At 36.7% G+C, this 12,459-nt stretch overlaps 1 protein-coding gene across 1 annotated transcript in view; it reads left to right on the forward strand.

Annotated features, from left to right (window-relative positions):
- The first annotated feature begins 239 nt into the window (after nucleotides 1-239).
- Sou (required for meiotic nuclear division 5 protein souji) overlaps nucleotides 240-12,459 on the forward strand; it is a 33,645-nt gene continuing 21,425 nt past the window's right edge. Inside the window, exons 1-4 of the mRNA XM_089642662.1 lie at nucleotides 240-698; nucleotides 1,741-1,833; nucleotides 8,236-8,429; nucleotides 8,566-8,726. Coding sequence (XP_089498788.1) covers nucleotides 563-698; nucleotides 1,741-1,833; nucleotides 8,236-8,429; nucleotides 8,566-8,726 — 584 coding nt within the window. The 5' untranslated portion in view covers nucleotides 240-562. The remainder of the gene's footprint in view (nucleotides 699-1,740; nucleotides 1,834-8,235; nucleotides 8,430-8,565; nucleotides 8,727-12,459) is intronic.

Raw genomic sequence — 12,459 nt, forward strand, 5'->3', positions numbered from 1 at the left:
CAGGGGGTCTACGGAAAAAAAAATATTTGGCAAGTGGTCTATGGGGCAAAAAAGTTTGGGAACCTCTGCTCTAAGCGTAAGATGTGAGCTTTCAGCCACAATATTTTTTTCTATAAGAAAACGGAGTTGGGGGTGTCTATTTCAAATAGGTTTCAAAACCAGACCAGAGTTATATGCCCCCGTATTCAATATTATATAAAAATATTTTCGAAGCATGGGTGTGGCCGCAAGAAAAAATAATGATTGCAGCGCCCACCAATTTTTTACTGTATCTACAGGTAAAAGGATAAAACCAGCCCCGGTTTGGTATTATTTAAGAGGCATCACTTTTTTCGTAACGTAATAGCCATAAACATGTTTTAAGCAACTAGCAACACTGTCTATCTAGAAAGTACATCCCACCCAATCCCACCAATCCAACGATCCCACCATATTAGTAAATATTGTAAAATCGCGAAATGTCAGATCCTGTGTTTTTATTATATTAGTTCGGACAAACTGAGTTGAGTTTACGTTATTATTTGGGAAATTTTGACTTCAAACTAATTTTTGTTTATTTATAATGGAGTCTTGTTTGGCAGTGGAGAAAGACATTGACAATGCGCTGACTAAATTTAATGGATTGAATGAACACGCAGAAAGAGTTTTAAATGACGCGGTCAGTCAAATACAAAACCTAAAACAGGAACTGTCGGAAGGTAATGGCTTCTATAATATGCTTCAATACTTTTCTTCGTTTTAACACGGGTTATATCGATGTGAGAAACCATTTAGCCGTGCATCTTTGCTGACCAACAAAGTGCATTGAACTTTCTTTGTTGGCTAACTGAAGAGTTAGGTTCACACGATTGTCAGAATACATCATGAGGTGTAGTTTAATGATTGTATATTCATCCATGTGATTAAACTACACCTTATTTCCCACTAACCTGTCAATAAGTTTTTTTCAGTTTATTCTGGTTCAAAGAACCAAAGATGTCATACGTACAATCACCATCTTCAATATCACTTATCATTATTTTTGAAACGTAAGATGAAAGAAGTATATGATGTGTCGTAGATTTTATATTGCCTAAAAAAAACATTAATTTGGAGGTTAAGTTTTTACCATCACACAATGTCAACAAACAAACGCTCTGTGTTATCGTGCTTATCAAATGACCCTTGATGTCTGTAGGAGAATGGATGGCGTGGGATATGGTAATCCATGGAATACACATATAGGTATAATTTTTTGGCATTGCGGTGATTTTAACAGTAGTTCCTATTATTATTATTATTGTACACCTTATCAAAGAAAAGTAGCCTATTATAGTAATATTTTAAATTGACAGCTGCTAAAAAGATTGCCATTGTTGTCGCAAAATGTAACAATATCACATAATTTGTAATTTTGCATTGTGGGATAAAAGGTATTATTTTATCGTGAACCAAACATACGTTCATCAATCCATCAAATCTAAAAACATTTTTTTCATCAATTATAGTTAAAAATAATGACCGGGCAAGAATTTTTAGTTAAAAAATGTGACTACACAACCAAAGAGGTAGATGATCATCAGATTGTTGAGAAATTGCATAATCCTGCTTGCTTGAACTATAAATTATAAATAATCATTTAACATCTAGACGATTTGAAATCAATGACATCTCATATATCCTTAAATTCTAATCCTAATATAAAAATTCTTATTATAATGAACGATATTTACAACAATGTTTGTTTATTCCTTGTTCCAGTTCCAGAGAATTTTATTCTAAGCCAGAGCCAAGTGGACATAATAAAGGAAACAGTGGTGCGATGCAAAGACATGCTACATCGCCTAGCATCAGGTTATACATTTCTTTATTTAGATTATCGCAGAAGTAAGTTAGCTTACCGAATGACATACAACTAAAGCTTATTTATTTGAACTCCAAACCAACTGAAAACTTACCCCCGAGTCCATTTACTAACTTTCAAGGACAGATGTAACAGTCAATGGTTTAGTCGTGGCACTGTATAGTCGAAGGCGGTACTTTTGCTAGTTTATATGATTTTAAAATATGTAATATGTTCCTGGTCTAAATCATTAGGAGTTCAACATTAAAGCAATTTAAAAAAAGAAAGAATTTCACCTTTCTGTGAGCAGTATTCCTTCTTCATTGAATATTATATTCAGGTAAGTTATTTCAGAAGCCGGTGTGGAGAGGTAGTTTTTAGATATAATATTATATTCAGGTACGTTATTTCAGAAGCCGGTGTGGAGAGGTAGTTTTTAGATATAATATTATATTCAGGTACGTTATTTCAGAAGCCGGTGTGGAGAGGTAGTTTTTAGATATAATATTATATTCAGGTACGTTATTTCAGAAGCCGGTGTGGAGAGGTAGTTTTTAGATATAATATTATATTCAGGTACGTTATTTCAGAAGCCGGTGTGGAGAGGTAGTTTTTAGATATAATATTATATTCAGGTACGTTATTTCAGAAGCCGGTGTGGAGAGGTAGTTTTTAGATATAATATTATATTCAGGTACGTTATTTCAGAAGCCGGTGTGGAGAGGTAGTTTTTAGATATAATATTATATTCAGGTACGTTATTTCAGAAGCCGGTGTGGAGAGGTAGTTTTTAGATATAATATTATATTCAGGTACGTTATTTCAGAAGCCGGTGTGGAGAGGTAGTTTTTAGATATAATATTATATTCAGGTACGTTATTTCAGAAGCCGGTGTGGAGAGGTGTTTTTAGATATAATATTATATTCAGGTACGTTATTTCAGAAGCCGATATGGAGAGTCTAGGTAGTTTTTAGATATAATATTAAATTCAGGTACATATTTTTCAGAAGCCGGTGTGGAGAGGTAGTTTTTAGATATAATATTATATTCAGGTACGTTATTTCAGAAGCCGGTGTGGAGAGGTAGTTTTTAGATATAATATTATATTCAGGTACGTTATTTCAGAAGCCGGTGTGGAGAGGTAGTTTTTAGATATAATATTATATTCAGGTACGTTATTTCAGAAGCCGGTGTGGAGAGGTGTTTTTAGATATAATATTATATTCAGGTACGTTATTTGAGAAGCCGGTGTGGAGAAGTAGTTTTTAGATATAATATTATATTCAGGTACGTTATTTCAGAAGCCGGTGTGGAGAGGTAGTTATATATATTTTTTTTTTATATTTATTCACATTTAAACCCGCTAAACTACTTGTGTAGTTTGTCAGCAGGGACATAGAGACAACATTTATACACTCATAAGATACAATTTGAACGGTACATAATTACATAAATTGGTTACATTGCAGAAAAGTTTAAATAGCAGCATAAAAGCCTTATATAATAAGCAAGTAAAAATAAATGTATGAACAAATTAGTATTATCAACATAAAACATAAAAGCCTTATAAAATAAACAAGTAAAAATAAATGTATGAACAAATTAGTATTATCAACATAAAACATAAAAGCCTTATAAAATAAACAAGTAAAAATAAATGTATGAACAAATTAGTATTATCAACAAGTACATCAATAGTTTCATAAATAGAGGTAGGTAGTCAGGTATTACAAAATAATTGTTTTTCCATTTTCTAAGAATATGAATTCCATTTCAGGGGCATCAGTATAGATCATTATTATCCAATAACCATTTCCTTAGATTATATTTAACATTAGCAGAATACATGTTATTATTTTTAATTGTCATTGGTAATAAGTTAAACATTTTGGGTACTATATAGTTTAAAGTTCTTTCACCATATTTATTAGTACATTTCGGAAACTACCAGTCCTTCATTTTGAGTGAATCTTGTGTTATGTTTATGGCAAACTCTTTCCAATGAATCAGACAATATAACATGTTGACTTACAATATTATAAAACAATAATCCTCTGACAGGTAAAATATTCAGAGACTTGTATATTAATTTAATGTTACTTCTGTGTTGATTGTCATATTTATGGATTAACAATTTTATAATGGAGTTTTGTAATGTTTGTATATAGCTTATATTAGTTTTACAAGAATGTCCCCAAGAAGTAATTCCATAACGTATAGTGGATTCAGCCAGAGATAAGTAGATTACCTTTAAAGTACTTATAGGCACGAAATATTTTATTTTATAAATCCTACCCACAATAGCTCGTAGACGTTTACAAACATTAGCAATTTGTACATCCCATTTCATGTAGCAGTCAATAGTAACACCCAAATATACATAACTTTTGACAAAATCAATGGTTTCACATGAACAGGGCTGTGCAACATTTTTATGTATGCAGTCAAATGTGTGTGTATATAATGAAGGAATTACATTACATCTGGCGTGTGGAGATCTGATGTGCATAATTTTAGTTTTTTTGGCGTTTATAAAGAGGCCTGCATCATGCGACCATTTCAGTAGGGCAATAAAATCATGTTGCATAAGGTTCATTGCAGTAACCAGATCTTCGTGCGATATTACGAGCGCCGTATCGTCTGCATATACAAAATGTTTAACAAATGAAAACAATTTTCTCATAATTGAGACATAAATAATATAAAGGGTTGGCCCTAGAATTGACCCCTGTGCAACACCTGTTGAGATATATTTTCTTTTGCTAAATTTTTTAAGAATTTTTACTCTTATTTGTCGATCAGTTAGTAAATTTTTTAATAAAACTAGCAGCTTTCCTCTAATTCCTATTGCCTCCAGTGTTTCTAATAGTTTATTTGTATCAATGGTATCAAATGCCTTAGAGTTATCTATGAATAAAACCAAAACTTGTTTTTTTAGATTTAATTCATAATTTATGTGATTTGAAAATTCCTGAAGCAGCATTTCCGTACTTTTTTTCTTTTGAAATCCATATTGGTTGGGATCCAACAAAGAGAAAGATTCTAGATATTTATTAAGTTTTATGGAAATGTATTTTTCAAGTATTTTTTCTAGGGCTGGCAATATGCTTATTGGCCTATAATTTTGAATATCTGTATGTTTGCCCCCTTTGTAAATTGGCCTAATGATGCTACTTTTTAGTTCATCTGGTATTACTGCTTGCGATAAAATTAAATTGATAAAGTGTGTTATAACAGGCCCTAAAATATTAATATGTGTCTTAATGTCAAACATTCGAATGTTGTCAATCCCCGGTGACTTTGAATTGTTTAATTTGCTAACAATAATATTGATTTCTTGGCAGGTAGCTCTGGGTAGGTACATACTATGTTGCACTTCATTCGGCCTGACGGTCGATGCTAAATAATCACATTTATGTATCATAGAGCTAACACTATTGGTAAAATATTCAACAAACTTATCTGCTACGGTTTCTTCATTATTCGTATTTAACATATATTTCGAGATTATTTCTTTTTTTTTAGATATAATATTATATTCAGGTACGTTATTTCAGAAGCCGGTGTGGAGAGGTAGTTTTTAGATATAATATTATATTCAGGTACGTTATTTCAGAAGCCGGTGTGGAGAGGTGTTTTTAGATATAATATTATATTCAGGTACGTTATTTCAGAAGCCGATATGGAGAGGTAGTTTTTAGATATAATATTAAATTCAGGTACATATTTTTCAGAAGCCGGTGTGGAGAGGTGGTTTTTAGATATAATATTATATTCAGGTACGTTATTTCAGAAGCCGGTGTGGAGAGGTGTTTTTAGATATAATATTATATTCAGGTACGTTATTTGAGAAGCCGGTGTGGAGAAGTAGTTTTTAGATATAATATTATATTCAGGTACGTTATTTCAGAAGCCAGTGTGGAGAGGTTGCTGTGTTATATATTATATTAACAGCCACGAATATTTGATTAATATTTAAAGTTATCAACAATTTTAGTAATACATCCTGTCACAAATACGAATGTATACCTTTTCTCACCTTCCCACACAGGAACTTAGTACATCGTAATGATTATAAAGAAAATATTGTATTATTTTTGCAGTAAAATTATTACAAATAAGTGTCATTTTATTTTTATTATTTTGGCTTGTTTTACTACAATACCATAAAAAGTTCTTTAATTCGAAAGATACACACATTTGAGAAATTTCCATTGGAATATGATTCGTCATTCTCATCTTATTTCTTTATTAAAATTGCAATAACAATTAACTTTATCTAAATACAGAAAAGTGTAATGTTATTACATTTACACGTAAAAAACAGCCGATTAATTATACTTACAAATTAAACCATGTACATTCTACAATGAGTAGAATCAATCAGAGATCTTGGAGTACTGCTAGATTATAAAATGTGTAACACAATTGTAGGGTAAATGTTATTTATTTAAAGTAGGTTCACAGATCACATATAGTAAAAATAGTCACAATGTATCAAATCACAATAATAATCAACTGAGCAAGGGGTCGGAGGGAACCTTGCCGATTAGACTTTGGAAACAACAAAATTGACTCGTGCCGTTATGGTGAAGAGCGGCGGCGACTGTGGTCTGCTTAGAGGGTCGTACCATAGGACGAAGCGCAACTAAGGCAGCAGTCGGGGTCTGGTTGGTGCTTTGCTTATGGAAGTAGAATACTCCTTAGAGGGTCGTGCCAAAGGACGAGGCGCAACTAAGAGAGTGTACTAGCCAAGGGCGAGCTGCAGACGAACTGATTGAATTAGGACGTGTCGCTCATTATATAGGCCATTCCTTGTAGAGGGGCGTGGCTTATGTGGCGACTCGAGAGTGGGAGATGCGCAGAGGGCGTCTGCGCAGCCTCGTTTGCCTAGGTATGGGTGAGCGGGAAGGCGCTGTACGGGGGAAAGAGATGGTGTAGTGGCGAGAGTAAAAACGGCGCGCTACAAATGTTATTTAAAGAACATATTGAACATATTTTAGAAAAAGCTTATAAAAAATTGGGATTTATTATACGCATTACAAAGCCTTTCACACACACTAATTCTGCTATATATGTCATATGTAAGGTCACAACTCGAGTTTGCCTCAGTCATTTGGAATCCTCAATATCAAACATACATTGATCGTATTGAAAATATCCAATCCAAATTTATTAAACACCTATCGTATCGCTTTAGTGATCATCGGTTTGACCCTACCGCTTTATATAAACGTAGAAAAATATTCTTATACAAAATCGTAACAGTCTTGTTGATTCATCATATCTGCCAGAAAAGATTGCATTTTGTTGCCCTGAACACAACACCAGATCGAAAATGTAAAGCCAAATATGAGCAAAACTCTTTAATAGGACGTATCTGTAAAACTCACAATGCCTCTAGAGATGTAGACATTTTCAAGTGTAACTTAAAAACATATAAAATGCAACTTACTAAACTGATAACTTAATTTTTTGAAAATTAGAATAGATTTTTGAATGAAATAACCCTATCATCTTAGTTTATTTTATTGTTTTTTTTTATAATCATGCGAAAACTGTATTACAACTGTCTCTAATTGTTTTTATAACATTTTGTAATTCCTTATAATGTTTATTCTTTATATTTCTTTGTCATTTATAAATATATTGTATAGGTGCAAATATTGAATCAACGACTAGAATTAATGGAACAATGTTGGTCTGATATTGTAAATAATTGCTGTTTATGCTAAATAACTGTTTTTTTCCTAAATAAAATAAAATAAAAAAAGTTTTGTGAAGATTTTTGCCTGTGAAATGTGAAAAACTGGAATTGAGTAACCCCTGTGCAAGAATCCCTAGATCTCAGTACAGTTGGTCGATATGACCAATATTTGTAGGGGGACCCAAGAGTAACCGAAACTCTTTTTTAGCAGGTGGTCCCCTTTTAGTACAAACTTAAATCTATTAATTGATTATTCTACAAACACTTTTGCATGAGTACGCCAGCAGACATTGTTATGCGAAGCTTCGTTCGGCATCAGTAAATTTTTTTGTGAGAATTTGAAAGCATAATCTGATTTTCTAATAGTGAAATTTCCTGTTTTTCATGAAAACTTCGAAAAGCTTCCCGTTTCGGAAAAATGTAACGTAAATAGTTACAGATTGCGTACAAAGAAGTTGTTTTGGGTAAAACTCGCTAATAAAGTTTGCTAATGGTTTTCATTTTTCATACGTCATTCTGGAGGGTTTTTTACCATCAGTGGAAAACAATCTCGACGTTTAGTAAATATCTGATTTTTATGAATAAATTCTAGTTACATTTGGGTTCCCCCTCTTATTTGTTCCGAGGTAGTCATCCAGAAATGTATTTCAATTTAGAAATGACAATAATAATTTTTATTTAATTAATAATGTTTCAATGTGGCAGAACACCGTGATAGCCATGCTTGCGTATCACGTGTGGGGAAGGCTATTGACCGCAGCTTCGTGGGCGAACTGTCTGGAGCTGTTCCGCGAGATGCGTTGTTCTCGGCGCCTGAGAACCGCCACCTCCTGGACAGGGCAGTGGCTCAGCATCTCTACAGGCAGGGGCTGGACTGCGTTGCTGACGTCGTTGTACAGGTACCATTAATAAATCATATTACAAACAGTCCCGAGAGATGCGCTGTTCTCCACACCATAGAACCGCCACCTCTGGGCCAGGGCTGTAGCCCAGCACCTCTAGTAGTAAGAATATATATGTTTGTGTTGTTTTCAGGAAGCAGGCTTAGAGGAGGAAAGGGGGCGTGGGGAACCTTTCGCAGGGCTGCACAGGATAGTGGAGGCGCTTTCCGCCCGAGACCCTCGGCCGGCACTCGCCTGGGCCCAAGAACACGCCCACTCCCTCCATCACTCACAGCTGCCCTTCAAACTGCACAGGTCAACCAACTCTGCCTCTCTGACATATCCACACATTACCCATTGGCTTTGGTCAAACACTTCGCTCTAAATTACTGGGTAGTGTCAGTTTAACAGAATTCAAAGCTATAAAAGAAGATATTTATACATAATGTTATTATGTAGTGCCGCTCCTTATCCAGAAAATTCCTTGGTGAGATAGCATCTCTGTTTCTGTCCGATTTCGGTTTTTCTTGTCCTCCTCGGTGTTCAAATTTCGCGCCATTTGCCGCGCGATCCCTTCGTTATCATTACGTAATGTCGGAAAATGTTGTGTCTCTCAAAGCGGTTGACATTCCTTCGTCCGCGAGTGTAAATCGTGAAAAAATACGAAATAAACAAAAGCATTTGAGTTCCGACAGTTCCTCGTGTGAATCTGTTTAGTGTAACAAAAAAAAAAGAGGCGAAGGCGTCGCCGGCGTTCAACACACTGGGACAGTTCCTTTTCCGTGAACTCTCCAAGCAGAGGCTCACGCTCCAGAAGGCAGAAGAAGGGAATGACGCATTCTATAAAAAAGCTAACTGAACAAGTAAACAGGCTTCAAGATTTTGTTTTGCAAGCACAGAGGTCACAATTCGCAGAGAATGCAGCCTCAGAGAATATGTCCGCTGGAGAAACTGAGAGTGTGTGTTCAATTGTCGCCGTGCATAATCCTCGTATTTTTCAAATGCCGGCTCCCGATATTTCTCTTAAAGAATCCTTAATGCCTGCACCTCCTCGAGACAGACTCAAAGTGTTAGAGCGCCTTCAACGTTTTAATCAAAAATATTGGACCAATGTAAGATACAATAACAAAGTCATTAACCTGTTAACCGGTCGGGACGTATAAATACGTCAAACGTAAACAGTATCGGGTACGGGTAGGACTTATGAATACGTCCTTGAAATATATATTTCAGTTTTGAATTTTTACATATTTTATTTTTTTAACTCAATGTTTCTATTTTATTTGTGTGTTTTGTTTATTGTTCTGCAATTATTACGTTGCTTGTAAAATTTCTAATTTTTTAATTCGATGTTTCCATTTTTATAATGCATAAATAAAAATAAAAAGAATAGGAAATTACGTCCTCCGGTCTTGACGTACTAACACGTCCTAGTGAAAGAGTTCGTGCCCATTATGTGCTGCATAGTTCAAAACGGAATGCCCCGGTTAACAGGTTAAGGACCACCTAGCAGATCCGGATTTTAAAGAGCTCGAGGTGAACTTTGAGTTGCAGCCAAAGATATTAGAAGAACGAGATATGCTATGTTGTCCGTCGGACCGTAGGCGAAGTACTACCTAATTAGGGTACTTTGAACGGTATCGGGACGTGTACGCACAGAAATCTGTTCTATGTATTAGTGCGGCTACCTTAGCGTAAGCGAAGGTGTGCAGTAGTATTGGTGAACAAAACCGGCGACATTCGGCAAAACAATTCCACACAGTACGAACTGCTCATAGCACATCTCGTTCTTCTAATATCTTTGGTTGCAGCCATTCAATTCTGCGTGTGTTCAGCACTCCACAATTGAAAGATCCTTTGCGGCGATAACGCATGCAGCTCTCAAGCACAGGGAGCAATTGCAGCAGTCTCTGCAGCAACTCGTCAAATGGCGTTTCGATGCACAGGATATTTCCCCAGAAACCCTGTCCGAGAAAGTTAATGAGTTACAGAACGACTTACAAAAATATTCTGATGACCTGCTGAAAATCACATGTGGAAAACGAGCAGAGGTGATTGAACTCAGTAGGCACCGAATCCTCAATTCCTGCAAACAGAAAGTGGACAAACAAGTATTGATGTAGACACTCTCCACCAGGTTGCAGAAATTGGGAGGAGTAAAGAATTGTTTTCGGTCCTTTCCACAGGCCAATACTTCAACTGCTCCACTAAAGGAGGGACACGGAACAAAAAATTACCAAAACCAGTTCAGAACTTTCCGAGAATTTTTTCCATCCCGGGATCCCTTTCGTCGGAGGGGGGCAGACCCCCAAAGGTTTCTTCAGCCCTCCACCTATGGAGTCAAAAGGGGGGGAAGAGAGAATAGCAACCGACCGGTGCGGGGCAGACCTCTACCCGGCGTTACTACAGAGATGCATGACTGGAGGACACTACAATTTCGGGCGTGGCAATTACTGAACTACAAAAACAATTGGGCTGCTCTAAATGCCTCCAAAGTTGTTCTAAAAATCATAGAGGGATACAGAATCCCCTTCTCTACAAAGCCCCTATTATTACGCCCAACTGCCCCAGTTTTACGAAGATTTGTAACAAAGACTACCATCGCAATGACAAAGGAAATAGATATCCTCAAGAAACTGAATATATTGGAGCCGGCAGTCAACAACTCCGGTTTTCTTTACCAAATGTTCTTGGTTAAAAAGGGGGATGGCAGCAACAGACCTATCCTCAACCTGAAAGGTCTTGATCATTTCTTATCGGTAAGAAAATTTTCCTTAATGTCTCATCAGAAAGTTCCCGAATTTCTCCAATCACAAGACTGGATGACAAAAATAGATATATCGCACGCATATTTCCACATACCAGTCTCAGAGACTCACCGTCGTTTTCTAAGAATTATGTACAAAGGACAGTCTTTACAAATGACATGCCTTCCCCAGGGCTTGACCCACACGCCTCTGCAAAGGTGACCAATTGAGTTGCAGAACCCTACGATATCAAAATGTGAGGACCATTGTGAACCTGGACGAATTCCTTCTGGCCCACCAGGGCAAGGAAATTCTGAAAGGTCAAAACGTCAATTTGAAAAAATGTGTCAGCGAGCCGACACGGGTAGTGGAATATCTGGGTGTAATATGGGATACGCAACGTGGTCGGAGGTCGCTGAACAAGAGGAAGTGCTTCAACAATCCATTCAAAGGTTTCAGAAAAAGGGAAAATGGAATGTAAAGGAGGCCCAGAGGGTTCTGGGAAAGCTAAACTTTGCATCGTTTGTCACCCCAAGAGGTCGCCTTCATTGCCAAAGATGCAACTGCAAATGCACTTCATGATGAAACTCCCCACACAAACGAGAATTCTGATAAAGGAACCCGTAATGAAAGACATATCATGGTGGGCACAGAATGTAAAGGTCTTTATGCCACTACATGTCCCCGGTGCCTCTCATTTCCTCTCGACCGATGCAGCAGATCATGGTTGGGGCGCTCAGGTGGACGATACTCCGATTGCAGGAAACCTTGGACCTGGGAACAGCAGGGTTGGCACAGCAACTTGAAAGAGATGTTTGCTATACTAAATGTCTTAAAACACCAGAACAAAGGTTTGAGAAGTTCTACAGTTGATATAGTCAGACAACAGAACAGTTCTCGCTTATTTGAGGAACGTAGGAGGGACGAAATCCTTAGGTCTCCTTCATCTAACCTTTCAGATTTTATCTCTAGTAGACAAATACAAAATCACCCTACAAGTTCACTATTTACCAGGTCGGTACAGTGGCCTTGCGGACCGCTAGTCCCGAGGAACTCGTCTTCCGGAGTGGCACCTTCTATCTCCTGCAACAGAACAGATATTTCACAAATGGGGCAGACCCATCGTGGACCTGTTCGCCTCTTCGACAGATCATGTAGTGGAGCAATATGTATTCATATACAGAAAAGACAAAGCGGCGGTATTTCACAATGCTTTCAGCAGACCTTGGCACTTTCCTCTGGCGTAGGCATTTCCGCCTCCTTATCTAATTCCCCGAGTACTGGCTCATCTGAACAACTCC

Source organism: Hesperophylax consimilis, chromosome 18 (assembly GCF_061612785.1).
Source record: "Hesperophylax consimilis isolate HC1 chromosome 18, BYU_Hcon_1.0, whole genome shotgun sequence".
Taxonomy (NCBI): domain Eukaryota; kingdom Metazoa; phylum Arthropoda; class Insecta; order Trichoptera; family Limnephilidae; genus Hesperophylax; species Hesperophylax consimilis.